Source organism: Biomphalaria glabrata, chromosome 8 (genome assembly GCF_947242115.1).
Source record: "Biomphalaria glabrata chromosome 8, xgBioGlab47.1, whole genome shotgun sequence".
NCBI lineage: Eukaryota > Metazoa > Mollusca > Gastropoda > Planorbidae > Biomphalaria > Biomphalaria glabrata.
The window spans coordinates 12,811,662-12,832,467 of NC_074718.1; the positions used below are offsets into that span (position 1 = coordinate 12,811,662).

Sequence of the window (20,806 nt, forward strand, 5' to 3'; positions counted from 1 at the left end):
ATCTCTTTGGATCTACCAGGTTAGAAGTCCACTGTTGTACGCCAATTAGCTTTCTGCAGTTATCAGAATCTTTAGCGCCCCTTACAAATTAGCCCAACACCTTTGACACATCCCCCAAGCCGGTTCCTGGCCAGACGTGACCTATTTTCCTCCTCCTCCCCGCCCTTTTTCTATGTGAAGTCTTGTTCGTGTCACTCAAATACGCAGTCGTGTATGCTTCGTGTCAAATCTGTATTGCCTGCTTGGTGACGACTTGACATCAATTAGAACTTAGTCAACACCTTTTCAAGATTTACGTTGGATTTTTTTATTCACGCATTTGGTCCCTGCTGACATAATTATGGGCTGGATTAGTCACACTGTCGAAGCGCTTGGGTAAGGTGCCGAAAATCCTGGATTTGGAGAACCTAGCCAGTCCTGATGAGTGTGCCTGACATTTTGTTGGGGAAAGTAAAGAAAGCGAGTCGTTATGTTTGGGACACTTTATACCTTTATTAACTTTGGCCACGTACACGGCCACATTCTCATCCCAAGTCCTAGATCATAAGATTTCGACAGAAAACTGAATTAGCTAACTACCAACCCGCGGCCGTGTTTTATTCCTTTATCTATCAACGTATTCGAATGTCACAAGCTCGAGAAAGACTCAGTCAAGTGAATTCATCCCAAAGAAATTGGAATTATTACAAAGTGCTTAAAATGTTAAAAAAAAAAAAAAGAAACCTGCTTATGTTATCTAGTAGCGTTCCTTGGAGGAAGGGGGCACACCATGAGCAAACAGCACCAGGTGACACCGGCCCTAGTGGCGCCACTGATGTTATCAATTTGAATCGTGTGCACTAGTCCAAAAAAAAAAAAAAAGGTTTGTCACCGGCCCATGCACTGGAAAACTATGCAAACCCCAGCACGCTGTTCTGATTTCGTTGCCTGTGGTAAATTGTACTGGCCAAAATGTAGTTACAATAATACGTTTAAAAAAAAGGTTTAAATCTTATATATTAAACACACATTCTCTTAGAGTGGAGAAAATTACACGTGTGGTGTTTCTATAACAAACCGACATCAGTTTATATAGGTCGGTGAAATGAGTGCGTGATTTGTAACTTAAATTGTGTTGTTGCTGGAGTCTAGAAGGCACTTAGTTCAGCGCGCGTGTACACAGTTCAACACTTGAACCAAAAGTTGGTTAGGTGAACTAATGTTCAATGGAATTCAAAACTAGTGCCGATGTTCATGTCAGCGTTGTTTTAACCTGTCAATGTGGGGGGCATGTCTGTCTGTCTGGTGGAGAGAAAGAACGTGCCCACTACTCTAGCTGCATGAGTTTCTAAGACACTTTTTCTGACCAGCTTCTAAACTATTTCAAACTGAATTTGTCCAGAAAACAATTCAACTGAGAGGTCGAGACAGAGGTATTTTAGTTTCACTTCCATGACTTTAGTAAAACTTTAACAATATCTCTCTCTCTCTCTCTCTCTCACACACACACAATCACTCTCTCTCACCACTTATCCAAAGTGTAGATTCTTGTATTGTTGTCTTGGCATTGAGTCTCTACACAGACAAACACGTTGAGTCTGTATTCTCTCTTTAATTTTTCTGTTTTTCTGACATACCCTAATCACGCACACACACACACACGCCCTTGTTTAACTTGGTCTGGTGCATTGTTAGTGTGTTTTGTTTGTTGTATTAGCTGGCGTGAACAGTTGACATCAGGTGTAAGAGGCCACCTCACACAAGAGAAAGTAGAGATATCACTAAATATTATAAATACGTAGACTTTGATCTAGTTTTGTTATGTGACATGTAGTATGCAAGAGTATTGACCTCCCACAAACACCCATTCACTTGACACACTGTATCTCACATTACCATTACAGCTTCGTATATGTAGATATATTGTTGATAAGGGAAAGCAACCCGAGAAACTGTCGCAGTTTTGTAGGTGTGTGTTCAAACTCAGTGTCCTTCTAGTATCGTGATTGCCTCCAAATATAATAAGTAATTAGTTAATGCAGTTGGTGGTGTCACTGTAAAATATAGACATCTAATTCAACGGGCTCTAATTACAGACACCAAGTCCACGCCTGTCAGTGTTCGGTCTAAGTGTTAACAGGTCAACTAGTGTATTGTTTCACATAGACAGATTAAATGTACGTGGAATCCAGGAGGCGTGTGTCACGTGACCTGTTCAAGGTGCACACGATGAAGTTGGCGAGGCTCGGGTTTCAACGCATGTTGTTTTTTTTCTTCTTTGACACCTGTATAGTTGTAAGACAATTAAATTGTAATCTTATTTCTCGAAATAAAGAATCACCCTTTGTGTCAGGATTTTGTGATTTTACCATCACAAAAGAGATACAAGACACCAGTAGCAAAGACAAACAGACACAAACACTCTTTTGTTCCCCTGACAATCAAATCATTAAATAAGAACAATCTGGTATAAACTTTGTCACATGTAAATTATGAGTAAGTCTGGGTGAATGTACACTTTCGTTTCTTATAGTTATAATGTTTTTTGTTTGGTGTAATGCACAAATTGTAAGACAAATTTCCATACGGACAATAAAGATTATTATTTTTATTGTTTCCGCGCGCTGTCTTGTCCCTCTGTCTTGTGTCTACGTGCAACTTTATTGATTAATGGTAGTATAAACAAAAATACATTTTTAGCTGGCCACACAACACCCATGCCGTTGGCCATATTATCAGATGGCCTAGTAACCCTAGATATATATATATATATATATATATATATATATATATATATCAAAAGAAAATCCGCTGCCGAGGATAAACGCAGACGGCGAATAGAAAATCTAAATCGACCACCTGCAGACAATAGTTATGCTTGTCCCGGATGTGACAAAATATGTAGGTCACAGCTGGGGCTGCGCAGCCACGGGAAATACTGCATACCTTACTAATCTTCGGACTCGAAGACAAGCCTTATATATATATTATAAATATGCCTAATGTATATTCCTAATTAACATGGAGCCGAATTTAGTGGTGTACATAAGTAGGCACCTCACATGGTCTCGAGAGAGAGAGAGAGAGAGAGATTTGAAATGTTTTACAATAATCTTCATGAAGACCAGATACACAACTGGAATCGCTCAACACATTTTATCATATTACGGGAAAGGTGGCTGGAGGAATACAGACTACAAATATTCACTCGACTTACCTTATAAATCTAGGTCAGATTGTATGTCGTGTCTATAGATTACATTACGATGGTTCTTAGTCGCTCTATGAAGTACTCAGCACGACTCTATTCAATTTGTATCACTCTAAATAAGATATAGACTGGATGACTAGATGCTTGTACTATCAATATTCAGTGTTCAGTCTCACTGCCTTCTAAATGGTACAAGCTAGAGTATTCATCCGGCTTCTAGTTTTAACTTTCAAAGCGAACAATATTTATGTTCTAATTTGGTGTCACCTTATTCAAGTTTTAAAACAGTGAGGCACAAATCTCCGCCCGCGGGTCGTATCCGGCCCTTCGAAAAGGTTGACACCACTGCAGTATAGTACAAACATAGACATAAATAAATATAGACTGGCCGAAGGAAGTAACTTCATGTAACTTGAAAACATGTATATCTATTGTATTCGGATTTCCGAATTATGAAAAATTGCATGATCTTCAGTCTTAGAGATTAAAAAAAAACACTAGTGAAAATAATGTAATACTTATATAGGTTATGGCTGAAATAGATATGAATACTTAACTTTTATACTGCTCATAAATGCTGTATAATAATATGTCGCCTTGTAAATAAATTTTTTACATGTTTCGGATGTTCCTTCAGAGTTGAAGATAAATCTCCTTCTTATTCCAAGCCTCCCGCAGGACGACGTAGATGGCAACGGGCAGGGTATGAACCCAGACCATCCAGACGACCGAACGACAGTCCATCGCGCACGGCCACGCAGCCATCCCATCATTATGATCTTTGGCGATCTGCAGTCCGAGTAGATCACTGCTGAATATGAGAGGAGCATCCTGGTTAGAAAGAAGCCATTCATTGTAAGAGATTGTTACTCAATCCCGATAGTGAGTTTGATAGATTGCTTGAAGGTGCCTGACTACTTTGACTTGTAATCCCGGCTCTCTTCCCACTGGCCTCGTTCTAGAATGACCATGGTTTATCTCTTGGGGAGAACCGTTTCATGTGACCGTAGAGACATTCCCCATTACAATACAGGTAAAGGTGGCATGATCTAGTTTACGCGGGCCTTAGGGTGGCGAATATCCTGGGGGAGACCTGATCAAGCAAGTATGTCAGTGTTTGCTTATTCTGTTTTACCAACCTCTTCACTTGCACTCGAACACACAATCCCCCCCCCCCCACACACACACACAGACAGACACTTTTTAGTAGCATATTATTTCAGCTAAAAGAAAGAATATCATTTATTTAGTGAGTCAAGGATTTACTATTTGTGTACATCTTTCTTAGTGTATCAGGCTAGGGCGTTGCGGCTCTTTGATAGAGTCTTTTTGATAAGTCCTAATGGTAGGATTTGAGCCTGAGTTTTATCAATTTATTTTTGTCAAGGAACGAAAACTTTAACATACACATTTGCATTGCGACATGTAGATAGTAGATCATCAATTTCTTAGGTTTCACGAGATTAGTTTTGTAACTCGTGGCAGGTCAAAGTGACCTTAAGTCTCTTACTGTTAAGTACATGACATGTAGGTACTTAGCTTACTTACCACTTGGGTCACGTGTCTTTACCCCGACCAAGATTTCTAGACCCAATACCCTGCTAGCCTGATTGAACGCCCTCGTCTACCTGATTTACCCCCCCCCCCCCCCTTTGTCCGCTTATCTAACATTCGTTCTCGTTTCTGTAGGTCTCTGAAATAACATAACAGCTGCCCCCCCCCCCCCCTCAGTCTTCTTTTTTTTTTTATAGTTAATCCGTTCTTCAACCCCAGCTTACTGTAGCACTTATCTCCGAAATCTGCGGATCACTAACCCGCGAGATCTTTTGAACGATTGCCGAAGCGATTTGAACGTCGGTGCTATCTTATTGTAGCCGAATGTAATATATATCTTGGACTAAGCAGCTGTTTTATTGTGTTTCGCGTGCTTTAAGGGAAGGGAGCATTGTAGGGTTAACGACTTGCTAAAACACTGCTGTGCTTCTACTGAAAAGATTTACATTTCACAAGAGTTCAAACTCAATGATCTCTGCAGTTTTTTTTCCCAGCTCTGGTTCAATAAAACGTGTTCTTCTGGGTCTACAGAGAATCAGGTTCACATCGATTAGTGGCATTCCCAGGCTTCCATTTGAATGGCGTAGTTCAGTTCAGTGGAACCATCCGTGATCTACTGGAATAATTAATTAGTAGTACACCTTGTACATTAATCTCTTTAAAAAAACAGCAAAAAAAAACCCATAATAGTTCTACTAAATACTCAGAATATGCGACTTGGTCGGTTAAAGGAAAAGTTTTACATAGGCTAGAAGTTTCAAACCTATTAGAAATTTCGTTTCATTTTATTATTATTATTTTGTTTGTGTCGCCGTCTTGATAAAAAAAAAAAGTTGATATTTCAAGAACGATAATAAAGACAACAGAGATGTTGATGTTTTTTTTATGTGGATGTTTATATAAGATGTTGATGTCTGTATAAAACGGGGATGTCTCATTGACACGTGGGCGATTGTACGTCATATAGATGTTTGTTGAAGATGTGGATGTTTGAAATAAAGATGTGAGCGTAATCATTGACGATACATTTTAGATTTCGTTTTATTTTTTTTTTAAATTGGGGGGGGGGGGGGCTAAAATTGTTTTCCTGTCACCATCTGTGTGAAATTGAAATGAATGTTTGTGTATGTGTGACCAATCAATCCTTTAGCCTGTGTACGTTAAAGCATATCTCTACAAACATACTGTTGTTGGTGGGTTTTCTTCTTCTCTGCTTGTTGGGTACTAGCACTTACTTTCAAGTGAACTGAAGTGTTTCTGCTAAATAGTATCTGTACTCGAAACATTTGAAACATAGGCAGGCAGTTGGTTTAATTTGACTCATTTTATATATATATTAAAGTTACCCTTTCAAACCTTGTGGTCTATAGGGCAGATGATGTAAAGGTCATCATATACACATATAAAAGCAATGTCTTCGGTTCCGAAGATTAAGAATGAGCTCAGTGTTTCACATGACTCAAGCCCAGTTGCGACCTTATTATTTTTCCACCTCTGATGCAGACAAAGCCGTTGTCAGCCGGGGGTATGTTCAAGTTTTCTTTACGTCTTCTGCTGCTCCCGTCTTCTTTGGGCCTCAAATGTGTGTACCTTCGTGAGAGCACTCCAACTGTCTCTCTTCTCTATGCCAGTGAAGGCAAAATGGCGCCTGAGTTGATCTTTGTAGTGTTTACTAGGTACACCTCTGTTACGGACACCGTCCTCCTTAAAGCTAGCCAAAAAAAAAAAGATCGCCATTGGCATGTGGTCGTCCCCCCTGCGGGTAGAGTGTCCGAACCCAGCGCAACTATCGAATGGTAAGTAGTGCTTTTATAATATCAACACCGGCTTCAGCAGCGGCTTTGGTCACCTCCAATTGAGAGTATTACGGAATAGGTCTCTCCGCCTTATAACACAAATCAATGTTTACAAAGCATGTGGCAAAATATGTAGGTCGCAGCTGGGTCTGCGTAGCCGCGTGAAATGCTTCACTCCCCATTCAGCTCATTACTCGTCAAGCAATATATATATATATATTTATATATATATATATACTTACAAAAAAAAAAGCACTGTGTATGTGTATATAATGGCAATGTAATGGCAATGTCTTCAATTCCGAAAGTGAAGGCAGATTGCAGTGACTACGTAAACTATGTTTATTCAGTAACTGATAATAATTTGAATATTGAAACAGTTTTTTGTTTTGCTTGTTTACTAAATGTAAACCTCTTCTCGTTTAATAAGAACTTTAAAAAATCTTTTTAAAAAAATGGCTTGAATACACCGATGGAAACAAAAATCTTTTCCAATGCACTATGCACATGTTACAAAATCTAGCGTTATGCGAACATGCTCGCGACCTGCTACAAATATTAGTTATAGAGAAAAAAGAACCCACTAAAGCGAGGTAATATATCACATTCTCCACAAAAAAAAAACAAAAAAAACAACTTTTTGACGTTTTCTTTTAACTGTAGGAAATAAACAAATATTTAATTTCCACTTTGTAACAGAAATAACAGCTTTCCGACAAAAAGGAAGTACATATTTAATTTAAAAAATACTATAAGTATTACCCGGCTTTACTAGTGACCCTATAGAGCTGTTAAGAGATGTTAACGGAAAAAAAAAACACTCGGTCCTCTGAATATCTACAAATATACACACAGATAATACACAACGGGTAAAGGAAAACATGAGGGCTACCACAACAAGAAGAAATGTAAATTAGACAGAAAGCAAAAAGTTCAAAATTAAACAAAATTAATTTTCATCTCTGAAAAAGTGTATTGCATTTTTCTTTTTAACTCCATTATCTTCTTTATCGTCAATAAAACACAATTGTATTTGACGCTTTGTGTAAGTACAAGCAACACACTATAACAATTGGAAATGAATACACTCATTTCATTTGGTCTGTATTATATAAGGTCGTTGTTGTTGTTGTTTTCTAGATATAATGTTCTCTTTACTCTAAGTGTTAAGTTACTTCCTTGTTTAAATTATTCTCTGACAGAAGCTTACCCCCCCCCACACACACACACACACACGCATTTTATTCTTGACCAGGAAATGACGTGACACTCTCTTTCCCCTTCCAACATCTCGAGGCTAAACAAAAAAAAAGTCAACTCTTCATGCACGATTACTGCGTGTTCAGCCAAGTCTCTGCTCCTGGTGTGTTCATGAACCTCGCTTTGCTTTACAAGTGTACCTGCCTTCCCTCCCCCCCCCCTTTCCATCTCCCAGTTTTTGATAACAGTAATAAAGAGTTTAATGTCATGCTTGCATACATTGGTGGAATACATGCAGATCGTCTGCACTCCAAACAAATATGTAAAAGTCTGCCGAGGTCAGCGAAGACACTGCTGATAGCAGCTAGGATGTCCCGCCACCTGCTCTTCACAGAAAGAGCTACAGATTTTTATGGCCACTTCATTTTCAGAATGCGCCTTAGACATCGGAGTTTGAAAAAGTTTCTTTTCCTGCCAAGATTAGGTGGTCCGTGTACCATCTAGAATATTTCTCAATATGCAGGTTCCATAGCTTGGGATTTGGTAATGATATCAAGCAAAGAGTATTGTGCCATACTTTTTGATGACATTTGCCTATCGCCTCAGTTAAGTCATCCTGTTATTAGTGTCCTAAAGAAGTAACACATCAATTGAGATAGCCACGATATCAGAAAATCAACAACTACTTGTCCATTAATGGTCACGCAAGGTTCGTTGTTAGTAATTAGAGCAAATACTTCGATTGTGCTTTGCCTCAGACTGTCAGCTCGATTCAGAAGCTGAATAGCAGATTTAGCACTAATAGCTGCATATACTTTGAATGGTGTCCTTTTTTGTCTTTAAATAAGTTTTTTTCTTGAGATCATTACATTGTTCAGCTTTTTATTTGATGAAACACAGCTATAAAAAAGTGTCTCATAGATAGAAAAACAAGAGTCAATAAATGACGAAATTAATTGCAAGATTTTACTTCGAAGTCTGTCAAGATATATCCTAACAAACCTTTGCAATATTTGTCTACTTGTGTTTGGTATACAAGCTGCATCATTATGTAATAATTGTTCTTAAAAAGATTTTATATACAAATGCAGCCACACTCGTATATCTACTCTAGGAAATGTTGCACCTGGGACTAAAAATTCTGAACTTATTTAACATACCGGTATTTGTATTTGAATGTGAATGTATTTTCTCAATGTTTGTTAAATGCTATGGTTATTTTTATTTTTAGTATTTTTTGCTTTTGTTTGTGTGACTACAAGTCCCATGTTTATCTTCTTCAGAATGCAAGGTAGATGATAAGGACTGCGAGAAAGATAAACTTGGATTAGCAGCCATTAAAACATTGCATCATCTGATTGATGACGATCAGAACGGAAACGTCGACCAATCAGAGAGTGACGAGGTGAGTCATGTGACATGTCCGTTAGTTTTGTGTTTACAACTGGAAATGAGAGTTGCGTAGCGCGTCTTCCCATCAGATTCTTTTGTTCAAGCTCAATGCGTTCTTGTTAACCCTTGCGTGCGAAGGATGCAGTACGCACCATGTGACATCCAAGGATGGCACCAACGTTTACAAAAATATGGATTTTGCAAACGTAGACAACTTTTTAAAAAAATTACTAGAGGCTAGATATCCCGAAGGATTCCTCACGTCACCTTGTCATTGCTCTTCTGACATTTATTTTTGTGTGTATTTTATTTTCTATCTAAATAGCATGCTGTTTGGATTTCAAGAGTGCATCCACATTTTGAGCTGATCACGCTCTACATAGAGACAAAATTGTAAGCACATTCAGCCTGCTCGCCATTTTGTTGTTAAATAGGGAATCTTTTAGTGTGGAGGTACTCTTGTGTATCATTGAATTGTTCAGATGCATCTGACATGGGACAAGGGTAGCACCTTGAGCTAACCGCACCGTCTCCGCATGTCTTGTGCGTTCGGTTGGGTTAAGAAAAGGGGGTGCGGGGTGCATGTTAGCATTGGGAAAAAATACGTAATTTTTTAATTAAAAATGAATATTTTAATTGAGGTCTTCGAGAAGACTAAAAATTAAAAAAATAAATGTAAACCTAACAATACACCGTTGATTAGTCTCCTTTGTCTTTTTATGATAACTCTTAAATTAACTCGCGCTGTATCTTTGTTGTCTGGATCTTTGCAATCGATTTGTCGACCACTTCTACTCATTCAATCGTTATCAAATTTTACATATAAGCCCATGCTTGATGACAACTCATGAGCCAGTAAGAGAGAACTGTAGAGAATTAGGCGATTGGAAAATACAATTTAAAAAAAAAACACGTTTTAATATGTGCGTTTTTTTTTTAATCTATATTGTTTCGATATTCAAAAAAGAGCAGATAAAAGAAGTCACTTTTAACGACTTGAGTTGTCTAGAAATACTAGTCTCAAGGCAGTATACTTTCCCCCCTTTTTGAAATGCTCTGTCACAATTACCTGACCTCGTTTTAATAGTGTACATGTACCAGGTGACATTTTCTTCGTATTTAGAATCGATCGTAGTCTGGCTATAGCTCGTGTTACTACAAGTCTTAATTACATTTCAGTGGAATCTCATTATAGTTGAATCTTATTGCAGTAACTGGATACCTTATAGGGAAAATTAAATTTTTTCTCATTGTTTTCATGTATTACAAGCTGTATCTATACTTTACAACCTGGTCACTCCTTTGAGACTTACTTTTAACTTCTCTTCTTCTTCATCTTCTACTTCTTATTTTTCTTCTTCTTTATAATTATTATTTTAGCGTTTAATCTAAGGCTAAGATTGTCGATTTAAAAGAATATATAGAGGTCGGTCTATGAGGTAATTTCAGTTTTTTTTTTCTGTCTGTTCTGAGTGCTACTGTTTGTAAAAATATTTTAATGGACGCCATGTACTCGTTATATTTTTTAAAAAACCAAATTGAATTAAATTTTTAACAGACATAACCATTGTTATGGATCAAACGCGAGTTTTCTTATATTCTCCCTTATGATAGGTATGCCATCAACATACCTTTTTTAAAAAAAAAGTTTTTTTTTTTGTTTTTGGTAATATTAGCGTAATTAGAAAACACAATTTAATTATGTGAAGCTAAATATAGATCTTGTTAAGAATTGCTTGTTTTGTGGTACTGGCTTCCAAAATGTGTGTGTGAACTAAAATTCTTTTCAAAAGTAGACGAGTGGTGGAGTTATCTTTCCCCGCCTTGACTTTCGGGTTTATTAAACATGTAATGAAATCGACAGCGAATGACTGAAAGAAAGTTGTAGTAACTATGGAGCCCTATCAAATCAAGAGAGTCACATCATATTGGTAGAGAAGTAGTTGATGTGACCTGGGTGTTGCCTCTTGCTCACACTTTAAACTCTATTAGGTACCGCCTTGGTTAGGGCACGTTCGGATATATTACGTATCGGCTAATGAGAGGTGGGTATAAAGATTGTTGCGGGGGTCGGAATATCTGTTACGTAACAAAATAAAAAAATATTCGAATGAAATAACAGGTGCAGAGTTCCCTTGACTTTCGCTGAAGGGCTATACCACGGGGTTTCTATAAATATTAATGGAAAAAAACATACTCCAGTTTTTTTTAAATCACTAAGGGTTTTCTGGCGAACAACTAATGTATATGTACAGTATTGGGGAAAAAAAAACAACTGAATACGTCATTGAAGCGCTGAAAGAAGTCACTATTTTCCCCATCATTTCTATCGATACCATAACAAATGTTTTGGGAAAAGGATAATGAATAAATAAGTCTTTTGCAAATTCGAAGCCTCTTGTTTCTATGTTACTCCACCGGAGAAGGGGGGAGGGGAGTATTGAATCTTGTTACGGTTACAAATTGTTGCTGTTACGTAACATCCAAACGTTTCAAGGACTCGCCAGCAGCTTCTCCGTCTGCTCAGCTACGGCAATCGCGAGTGTTGCATAAATTGTTGATGTCATCTCCTGAACGGTGACCACGTATCGGTTTGGTTATAAGGATGGTTATACTGTCAATGTAACACATCTATTACCTACACTTACTAGTATTAGTATTTGGGCAGGGCTTTAGGTTATGTAGAGTGAGAGCGTGGTGGGGGGTTAAGTTACCGGGCATTTGATTGATGGCCGCTACCACTGCGATGTACAAATCGTGACTTGAGGGCGGTTCTGATTGCTATTTCGCACACGGCCCTAATTAAATAAAGCTTCTATTTTGTATCATAGTTTCTTACGATGTACGGGGAAACAACAACAATTCATTTCTAACAGGCTTATCAAATTATGGTAGCGCTTACACTCACAGTGACATTTAACAAAAAATTAATATAAAAAAAAAAACTGCTGCCATTGCTTTAGTGTAGTTTTCATGACCTAGTTCTACTTGACCTTGGCTCAACGTACAAGGATTTAATGCAAAGTATTTTGAACAAGGACATTGGATTTGTGCCCGCTAGAACTATGTCGTTTCCTATAGTTACTCACCAGCTGTTTCATAGATTTCAATTTGAATGTATTCTACACAGAGGAGCATTATAGCATGGAATTATACACTGCAACAGTGAAGTCTCTGGAAGCGGAATTTCTCCTTTTTTAAAAATAGAAACAATAATATGATTATAATAGGAACAAGACTGACAATAAATAGGAGTCTGAACATAATGTTTTACATTTTCTCATTATCTATCTATCTATCTACTATCTATCTATCTATCTATCTATCTATCTATCTGTCTGTCTGTCTGTCTGTCTGTCTGTCTGTCTGTCTGTCCGCCCGACTGTCTGTCTGTCTGTCTCTCTTATCTTTCTTTCCTTTTTCTCTATGCCGCTACATATCGAATGTTTGTGTTTTGACTAGTTGCCCCATGTTGGTGGTACCATGGTATAATGTCAACATAACACTCGTCTCGTTTCCTAACTAGAACATTTTGTATTGAATATATTGATTGTATTTTCCCCACATTTCCTCGCTTCTCATTGTGCGAATATTTGATTAGATGTCACCATGACTCTAGAAATGTGACTTGCTGGAAATGGATTGACGTTTATGGGCTGAGTACAAGTACTTCTGTCTTCGGGCGCGCATTATTTAAACAATAGTCTAGACACTATCTAGGCCTGAAGGGATCGCGCTTTTAATGACAATGGTTTTGGCTCAATAACTAGCATATAGTGTGCTTGTTCAACATACCTCGCCCTTTCACTCCCTCACGTTGCTCAATCTTACTTGATCAATTGTGTCCAATTATTATATAATTAATTAATTATAAATAGGACACGTGGTGGATGAGCGGTACAGCGCTTGACTTCCAAACCAGGGGTCCCGGGTTCGAATCCTGGTGAAGACTTGGATTTTTAATTTCGAGATCTTTGGGCGCCTCTGAGTCCACCCAGCTCTAATGGGTACCTGACATTAGTTGAGTTGGGGAAAGTAAAGACGGTTTGTCGTTGTGCTGGCCACATGACACCCTCGTTAACCGTTGGCCATAGAAAAAAATGACCTTTACATCATCTGCCCTATAGCTCGCAAGGTCTGAAATGGAAACGTTAATTTTTTTTATTTTTTTTTATAAATAGTACTCTGATAATAGTTTTAAATTAACACGTTTTCATTCAAAGCAAAACAAAGAAGGAGAAGTCATCTAGTTAGTAAAGTCGACACTCATCCCAGGCTTATGAGCCACAGTTTTAATGAACGTAGAAAAGTGGAAATAAGACTGTGACATAGGTCAGTTTCAGTCTACCCATAAGTCTCCCATTTGTCCAATGCAAAGGTGAAGTGTAGAATTCTCTATCTGGTATCTAGTTGCAACTATTGTAGATCTCTAAAGTAATGCTGCCATTATCTTATGGAATACGAAAAACAATTGTGTTTGACGTTGTTACTGTCAAAATTATACATTCGCCTTGAGCAGAGAGAATACTTGATGACTGCATGACGTCACGTAATCGTCTGCACTGACAGGAAGTTGAAACTTTGCTACTAGTCAATTGATTTCCTACTTTATCTCATTGAAACCTCTTGACATCTTCGTGTGGATAAGGCCACAGACTTCACTGCACATTGTTTTGAAAACTATTGGAAACTATTCAAGAATGTAGGGCTTTTTGTTTTCCATTCACCTTGAAACGCTCTGCTAATGCTTCGGCGAAAGTGTTGCATGACGTTGTGGCGCTATCATAAAGATGGAGATCTACCGGCGATACTGATAACGTGTAGGCCTCATGCTTTAGTGTTGTTAGCGTTGTGTATGGATGTTATTGATTAGCCCATCGTGGCTGGGCTGTTAACGAAGCCTGCCTCGAAATAAATGCTTTATGTGTATGCGTGCGCTAGAGTTATAGTTCATAAACGGGAAGGGAGGGGAAAGTTATAGGTTAGTACTAGACATTGCATTAGGGTAGGGAAAGTTATAGGTTAGTACTAGACATTGCATTAGGGTAGGGAAAGTTATAGGTTAGTACTAGACATTGCATTAGGGTAGGGAAAGTTATAGGTTAGTACTAGACATTGCATTAGGGTAGGGAAAGTTATAGGTTAGTACTAGACATTGCATTAGCGTAGGGAAAGTTATAGGTTAGTACTAGACATTGCATTAGGGTAGGGAAAGTTATAGGTTAGTACTAGACATTGCATTAGGGTAGGGAAAGTTATAGGTTAGTACTAGACATTGCATTAGGGTAGGGAAAGGTATAGGTTAGTACTAGACATTGCATTAGGGTAGGGAAAGGTATAGGTTAGTACTAGACATTGCATTAGGGTAGGGAAAGTTATAGGTTAGTACTAGACATTGCATTAGGGTAGGGAAAGTTATAGGTTAGTACTAGACATTGCATTAGGGTAGGGAAAGTTATAGGTTAGTACTAGACATTGCATTAGGGTAGGGAAAGGTATAGGTTAGTACTAGACATTGCATTAGGGTAGGGAAAGTTATAGGTTAGTACTAGACATTGCATTAGGGTAGGGAAAGTTATAGGTTAGTACTAGACATTGCATTAGGGTAGGGAAAGGTATAGGTTAGTACTCGACATTGCATTAGGGTAGGGAAAGGTATAGGTTAGTACTAGACATTGCATTAGGGTAGGGAAAGGTATAGGTTAGTACTAGACATTGCATTAGGGTAGGGAAAGGTATAGGTTAGTACTAGACATTGCATTAAGGTAGGGAAAGGGGTGAAGAGTGATTCATCACTTTGTTGTTACCACTAGTCAAGTTAACAAAGTTAAGTAGCCATCATGCCGAAGGTCAGAGGTTCTTCCTTCAAGAGCCGATTGAGTGTATCGACATGCTTTGAAGACCTGCCCATCACAGTCTGAATTTAAAAAGTCAGGCATTTGATATCGGAGCCAGCAGGTATTCAAAGACCACACTCCTAGACTATTGAGGTTAATAATAATAACAATCACAAAAATAATAAAGGCTTGTCTTCGAGACTGAATATTCGGACATGTCTCTAGGGTCTCTGCCCAGACCCAGCCGTGGCCTAAATATTTTGCTAATCTAACGCCTGTTGTCTTGGGCCGATTTAAGTTTTCGCCGTCTGCGCCTGTCTTCGGTCGTAGCTTTCTTTTGGATCTCAAATATTTGTGTTGTAGCCATTGGAAGATATGTTCTGAATGAGGGGAATATCAAAATGAGAATTATTGTTTTTAGACGAACACTACATTCAGATATTGATGAACCTCTACATGAACAGACCATTCTATGCACATGTGGTAAATGGCATTCGAACCAGTTTCTTCGTTTACTTGGAAAATCCCGAGAATTGAAAATCAGGTGATAAGAAGAATGTTTTCACACATTGTCTCCCCTTCCAGTCTCATTGGTTTTCTTGTCTTGACCACATCGTCCACTTTGTTGTTTTTGTTCTGCCACTCTCTGATTTAGTCTGAGCCACTATTTGGTCTGCTTTTTTTTTAAGGCTCTCAATGATTGATACACTCGCTGCGTCATATCGTAAAAAGAAATCGATTTTGTAAGTTGAAGTTCATAGACTCCTATTGCATCTATTTCCAATCAAGTCATTTCCAATCAAGTCATTTCCAATCAAGTCATTTCCAATCAAGTCATTTCCAATCAAGTTTTCTGAGAGACCTCAAGTCGCTGACATTTGCCTACCATCACCATTAGTTCTTGAAGTTGGCATTTCCAAGTTCAAGTCAATTTTTTATCAAGTTTATATCAACTCACTCTGTCTGGTACACATTTTGTAAACTTTATTTCTCCCACTTCCCATTCTCGGATCAAGTTGAAACTTAGCTCAAGTATTCATTGTTGATGAGAATACATGAATCAATTTAAAAAAAAAATAATTAGTCGTAATTAATCAATTTTACTTTGTATGGAAAACGTTCTAAATTATAAAACAGTAAGTAGGCCAATGTAGAGACTTTGGTTGTTCGTTACAAAATAACAATGAACTAGCAAAACCTTCAATTTTAAGTACTTTAATAGCTTAGTGGCTAAACACTTGACAATTCCCCCCCCCCCCCAAAAAAAAATATAGAGGCTCGAACATACCTTTTTTTAAAACATCGTTGAAAAAGCAACACGTGTAAATCCAATGTTAGATGATTGATGACATGATTGATTCAAAATAATTGATTCAATTGCACTCAGTATCATTTTGAGGTTTTTATAAAGTGTTTTATTTTTATATTGACCTTGTTCTACGTTTAATATAATCTTCTTCTTCCTGTTCCTGAGTGTGACAACTAGTTCGTATTGTTTGAACTGCTATAGAACATGATAATAACTAGGGACATTCAATACTGGATACTAATTTTTGACTCAATGCGTGATATTAATACTATTATCGTTTAGTAAATGATATTAATAGTAGTATAGTTCAGTCAATAATAGGAATACTAGTTATCATTCAGTTAAAACACAAAAGAAACGTGATGAGATTGTATGAGTGTATTCAGATTATGTCGGGCTCAATGCTTGTAAATAACAGCCGCTAGTCTCCACGAGCACAAGTTTCTAGTCGGTTGCTGTTCTTTGTCGAGGTTCATGCCTGCACTCAATCCAGGTTTTACCAAATAAGGCACTCAACAACTTCTGTACAATGACCCATAATGCAGGATATAAAATTGGAATCTGTTTTCGAAACCTGAGTTTGTGGGTATCCTTGTTCACTCATTCGTTTTAAGTTCCTAGTTTTTTTGGATATTCACTAAGCTGCTCTTGTATAAGAATCGATTCGTCTGTAATTTGGATCGGGGTTTGTCTACGCGCAAAAGGGCTCAATACCTAGCCGGGAAAGTGAAAAATGTCTTCAAATCTTTAGTTTAGGTCGTCATAGAAATATTTAACAGTAGCGAGGGACGAGCTGATTATTATTCAAATTATCCGATCGGATAAACTGGCTTTTAGCGAAGAAATTATTTTAATTAAATACAGTTTTTATCTATCTTCGGACCCCTACTGTCGTCTCGCGGGGCACGAAAGTTTGAGAACCACTGTACTATCAGACCTAAGCGTAGTGCGTGAGGATCATTATTTACGGTGACCTGCAACGTCGCAACCTGTGGGCAGTGGATACCAAAAGCGCCTTTTCAAGTCCCACAGACATGTGCCGTAACAACGAGCTATTGGTCTAAACTGCCCACAGGTTGCGACGTTGCAGGTCAGTGTTCAGGCCTTCTGTGAAGATTGGTCGCGCCTGACACCACAACAGTTTTATCTGGCCCACGCAGTGTATGTAATGAATGGTATTGGGAAATAGACCTTTTTGTCTTCTCTACGTGAAGAGAACCCACTGTAGACATGTGTATACGTTTGTGATGTATTAGCTCCTGCCTGACACTACACATAAATCACCTGCTGTGTGCTGTATTTAAAGCGTTAACAAGCAATCTTAACTGGTAATAAACTCAGCCTAAATCTGATATTTCATTCTCCTATGTAAATTATCAAGTAAGGGAGACGACATGGGGAGGGAGAGAGGGTTTACTTGGAGCTATTGCTGGAGAATGCTGGACTATATAGTCAATAGTATCATAGCGCTCTGTCCAATAGATTAAAAAAAAACGTGGGCCATTAAATGTCATAAAACGTAAAGTGGTCGGGTGGGTTACGTCTGTGCAGTAAATTTAACCCATAAGTGAAATGAAACCTGAACCCTTCTGTAAGTATGCTGAGTGAACATCCTACTTCTGACACCATATTTTGTCCAGACACATTTCTCGTTGATTATGTCTTGAGAACTATTTGATGACTTTAATATCTTCGTGGGTTGATTATGTCTTGAGAACTATTTGATGACTTTAATATCTTCGTGGGTTAATAATTCTATGAATATGTGAGACAAAGAAAAATAAGGAGATGGGGGGGGGGGGGTGTTTCTGTTGTGTTTGTTATTTTGGCTATATTGCTGACCCGTGACGCCGATGTACCGAATGAACTACAACCTGTGTGTTTGTCCAAAAGTTGCTGTTGGACGGAGGGGGTGGGGAAAGCACTGTTAGCTTTAAATGTGGCTAACCTAAGGACTCACATACTGCGCCATAACGTGTTTGTTTTTCTTACGGGGAAACTCGTGTTTTTTTTAGTTTAAGAACTGTTGGGGTTATGGAAGGTTAACGTTAGTAATGTAGTGATCCATTTTTTTTTTTTATTCTTCAAAGATCTAATCTTCAAACACATATTTCAATGACACTATAGATTAACTCATTTAAGCTACTGTAACCATTACTGTAACCATTACTGTAACCATTACGGGCATAAGTAAAACGTCCCTTGGGTGACACGGAAATAAAATCTCATTGCAGACCGTATATACATGTCTCACGATTCGTGGTCTTGACACATTTGTGTGGAGAGAGATGCAGATCTAGGCCACATAATGTATAGTACAAACACTAGTTCAATTTCAATGTTGTTGAGAATCTAGCGAGAGAATAACAGAGAGAGATCTCTACGGAAATACATTTTCGAGAAGAATTAGATTGAGTAAGAGAGCTTTGGAAAATACGAAGAGAAACTGATAACATCTAGAGTGTCGATACACTTAGATCCAGATCTGGATGATACACTTAGATCTGCATCTGGACAATATATCTAAATCTGGAAAATACACTTTGATCTAGATCTGGACGATACACTTAGATATAGATGCTATTTTAAAATAAAATCGTTCACAAATTCTATCTACTGCTACATGTCTGGTGTTAAGAATTCTTATCATCCTCCAGGCCTGGAATGTAGACAAAGCTACACTCGTGGTGCCTGTATTGTACCACTGGGTGTGGTTTTAACACTGGAGGTCTACATTCCGCTCTAGTCATTTGTTAGCTTGCCCTTTTGTTACTCCAGCTGGTCTTTGTCTTGAAAGACTTTTGCCACATTTACATGTTATTGATACTTTTCGGTGTATGATATTGTTTTAGTCAGTAGGCACTGGTTTGAATGTCAACGAAGCCATGTTTTCATAGACAAGTTTCTGTACATTGAACAGTATTAGTGGCCCTAAGTCATCTTGGGCTACGTTTAAATTAACACAGCTCTGACCACTGAAGATTAAGCCCTAGCCAGACTTCTGCTATAATAATATAGTGGTTTATATGTGTTCAAAGTGTTGACCCCGTTCTGTGCCAACTTTGCGATGTATAGTTTGACAGATAGGTTTTAGACCTGTTCCTAAATGCACATGTTTTATCTCTACTTAAATGACTGCTCTTGTCGGACTTTGGCGTTTTTTTTTAATGGCCCACATTGCGATTAGGCCGTCGGTCTTGGTGTGGGAAATGCGGGTTTGGATAGACCCAGTTACATCTGTATGAAATGGAAAACATTGAAATTGGCTAATTGATGTACCTCACTAATTATCAGAGACATGAAATAGTGATCAATGGAATTCAGCGAAACCTGGGACTTCAAGAGTTAGTTTTAATCTGTGGCAGCTGGTTCGTAATGGTTTCATTTATAACGATGAGTATCTTGTAACAGCTTCTGTGAATTCATTTCATGTACATGTCAAACTTTGTTACTTAAGAGACAATACTTTTTCTAAGCATGTCTTAATAAGTTCATAGTACAACTAATTTCACATTTCTTCTTTTTCCTTTTCGTTCTCAGTTGTTAAGTTTAAACGTTCAGATGACTAGACCAATACATGAGATGAACTGCGCAGTGGTTTCCAAATCAGGGAGCTCTCCATAGAGTTTTCTTTCTATTGGGGCGTTTTGGGGCCAGTGTCTTATTCGGACCTCTTGGTAAAGAATGCAGTTTTGAAGGACATGGTCAGCATTCTCTGGTGACACTTCACGTGGGCAGATTTCACCGGTTCCAATTTTGAGCTTCACTTGCTGTTGCCAACTTTCTTATTCTCTCGTTTTGACAAATCTATGTTGACACTGCAGTTTATAGTGTTCAGTGTTTTCATTCAAACTTACTGCAAAAATATACAAGTTAACAGCATTTCTTTTTTTTTTTATTCATGTGCATGTCTTGTACATTAAGACGGCTTATTGAGCCTGATGAGACTAGAATGAGTTTCTCCTGTTAAAGATTTGAGCGTCTAGACGTTTAATTGAAAAGTGTAGAAGGAAAAGATAAGCTCTTGCCGTGTGTGTGTGGTTAGATAAGTGCTGTAGTAAAAAAAAAAAAACACAACAAAATGTAGGGTGGTCGTTATGGAGTACTGCAGGACACTTCAGTTTAAGAAGTAAAAAAGACGACACAACAAAATGTAGGGTGGTCGTTATGGAGTACTGCAGGACACTTCAGTTTAAGAAGTAAAAAAGACGACACAACAAAATGTAGGGTGGTCGTTATGGAGTACTGCAGGACACTTCAGTTTAAGAAGTAAAAAAGACAACACAACAAAATGTAGGGTGGTCGTTATGGAGTACTGCAGGACACTTCAGTTTAAGAAGTAAAAAAAGACGACTTTTTGTTTTCCATTGATTTTTTTTTTTTTTGTTGTCCCTGTGACTTTTGTAAGCAAGCAATTTATTAAGTCATTAAGCTGTCACTGCTGTTCTTGGAAGCAAACACTAGTCACGTGTCTCATTGTTTACCTTTATCTCTTAGAACAGTGTTTCCAAAACTGTGTTCCGGAACC

The 20,806-nt window shown here is 38.0% G+C and overlaps 1 protein-coding gene across 9 annotated transcripts in view; it reads left to right on the forward strand.

Moving 5' to 3' along the window:
* Nucleotides 1–20,806, forward strand: part of LOC106054634 (stromal interaction molecule 1-like) — an 88,010-nt gene that overhangs the window by 6,692 nt on the left and 60,512 nt on the right. For all 9 annotated transcript variants that reach the window (XM_056039194.1, XM_056039195.1, XM_056039197.1 and 6 more), the window contains exon 3: nt 9,024–9,145. In XM_056039194.1, coding sequence (XP_055895169.1) covers nt 9,024–9,145 — 122 coding nt within the window. The remainder of the gene's footprint in view (nt 1–9,023; nt 9,146–20,806) is intronic.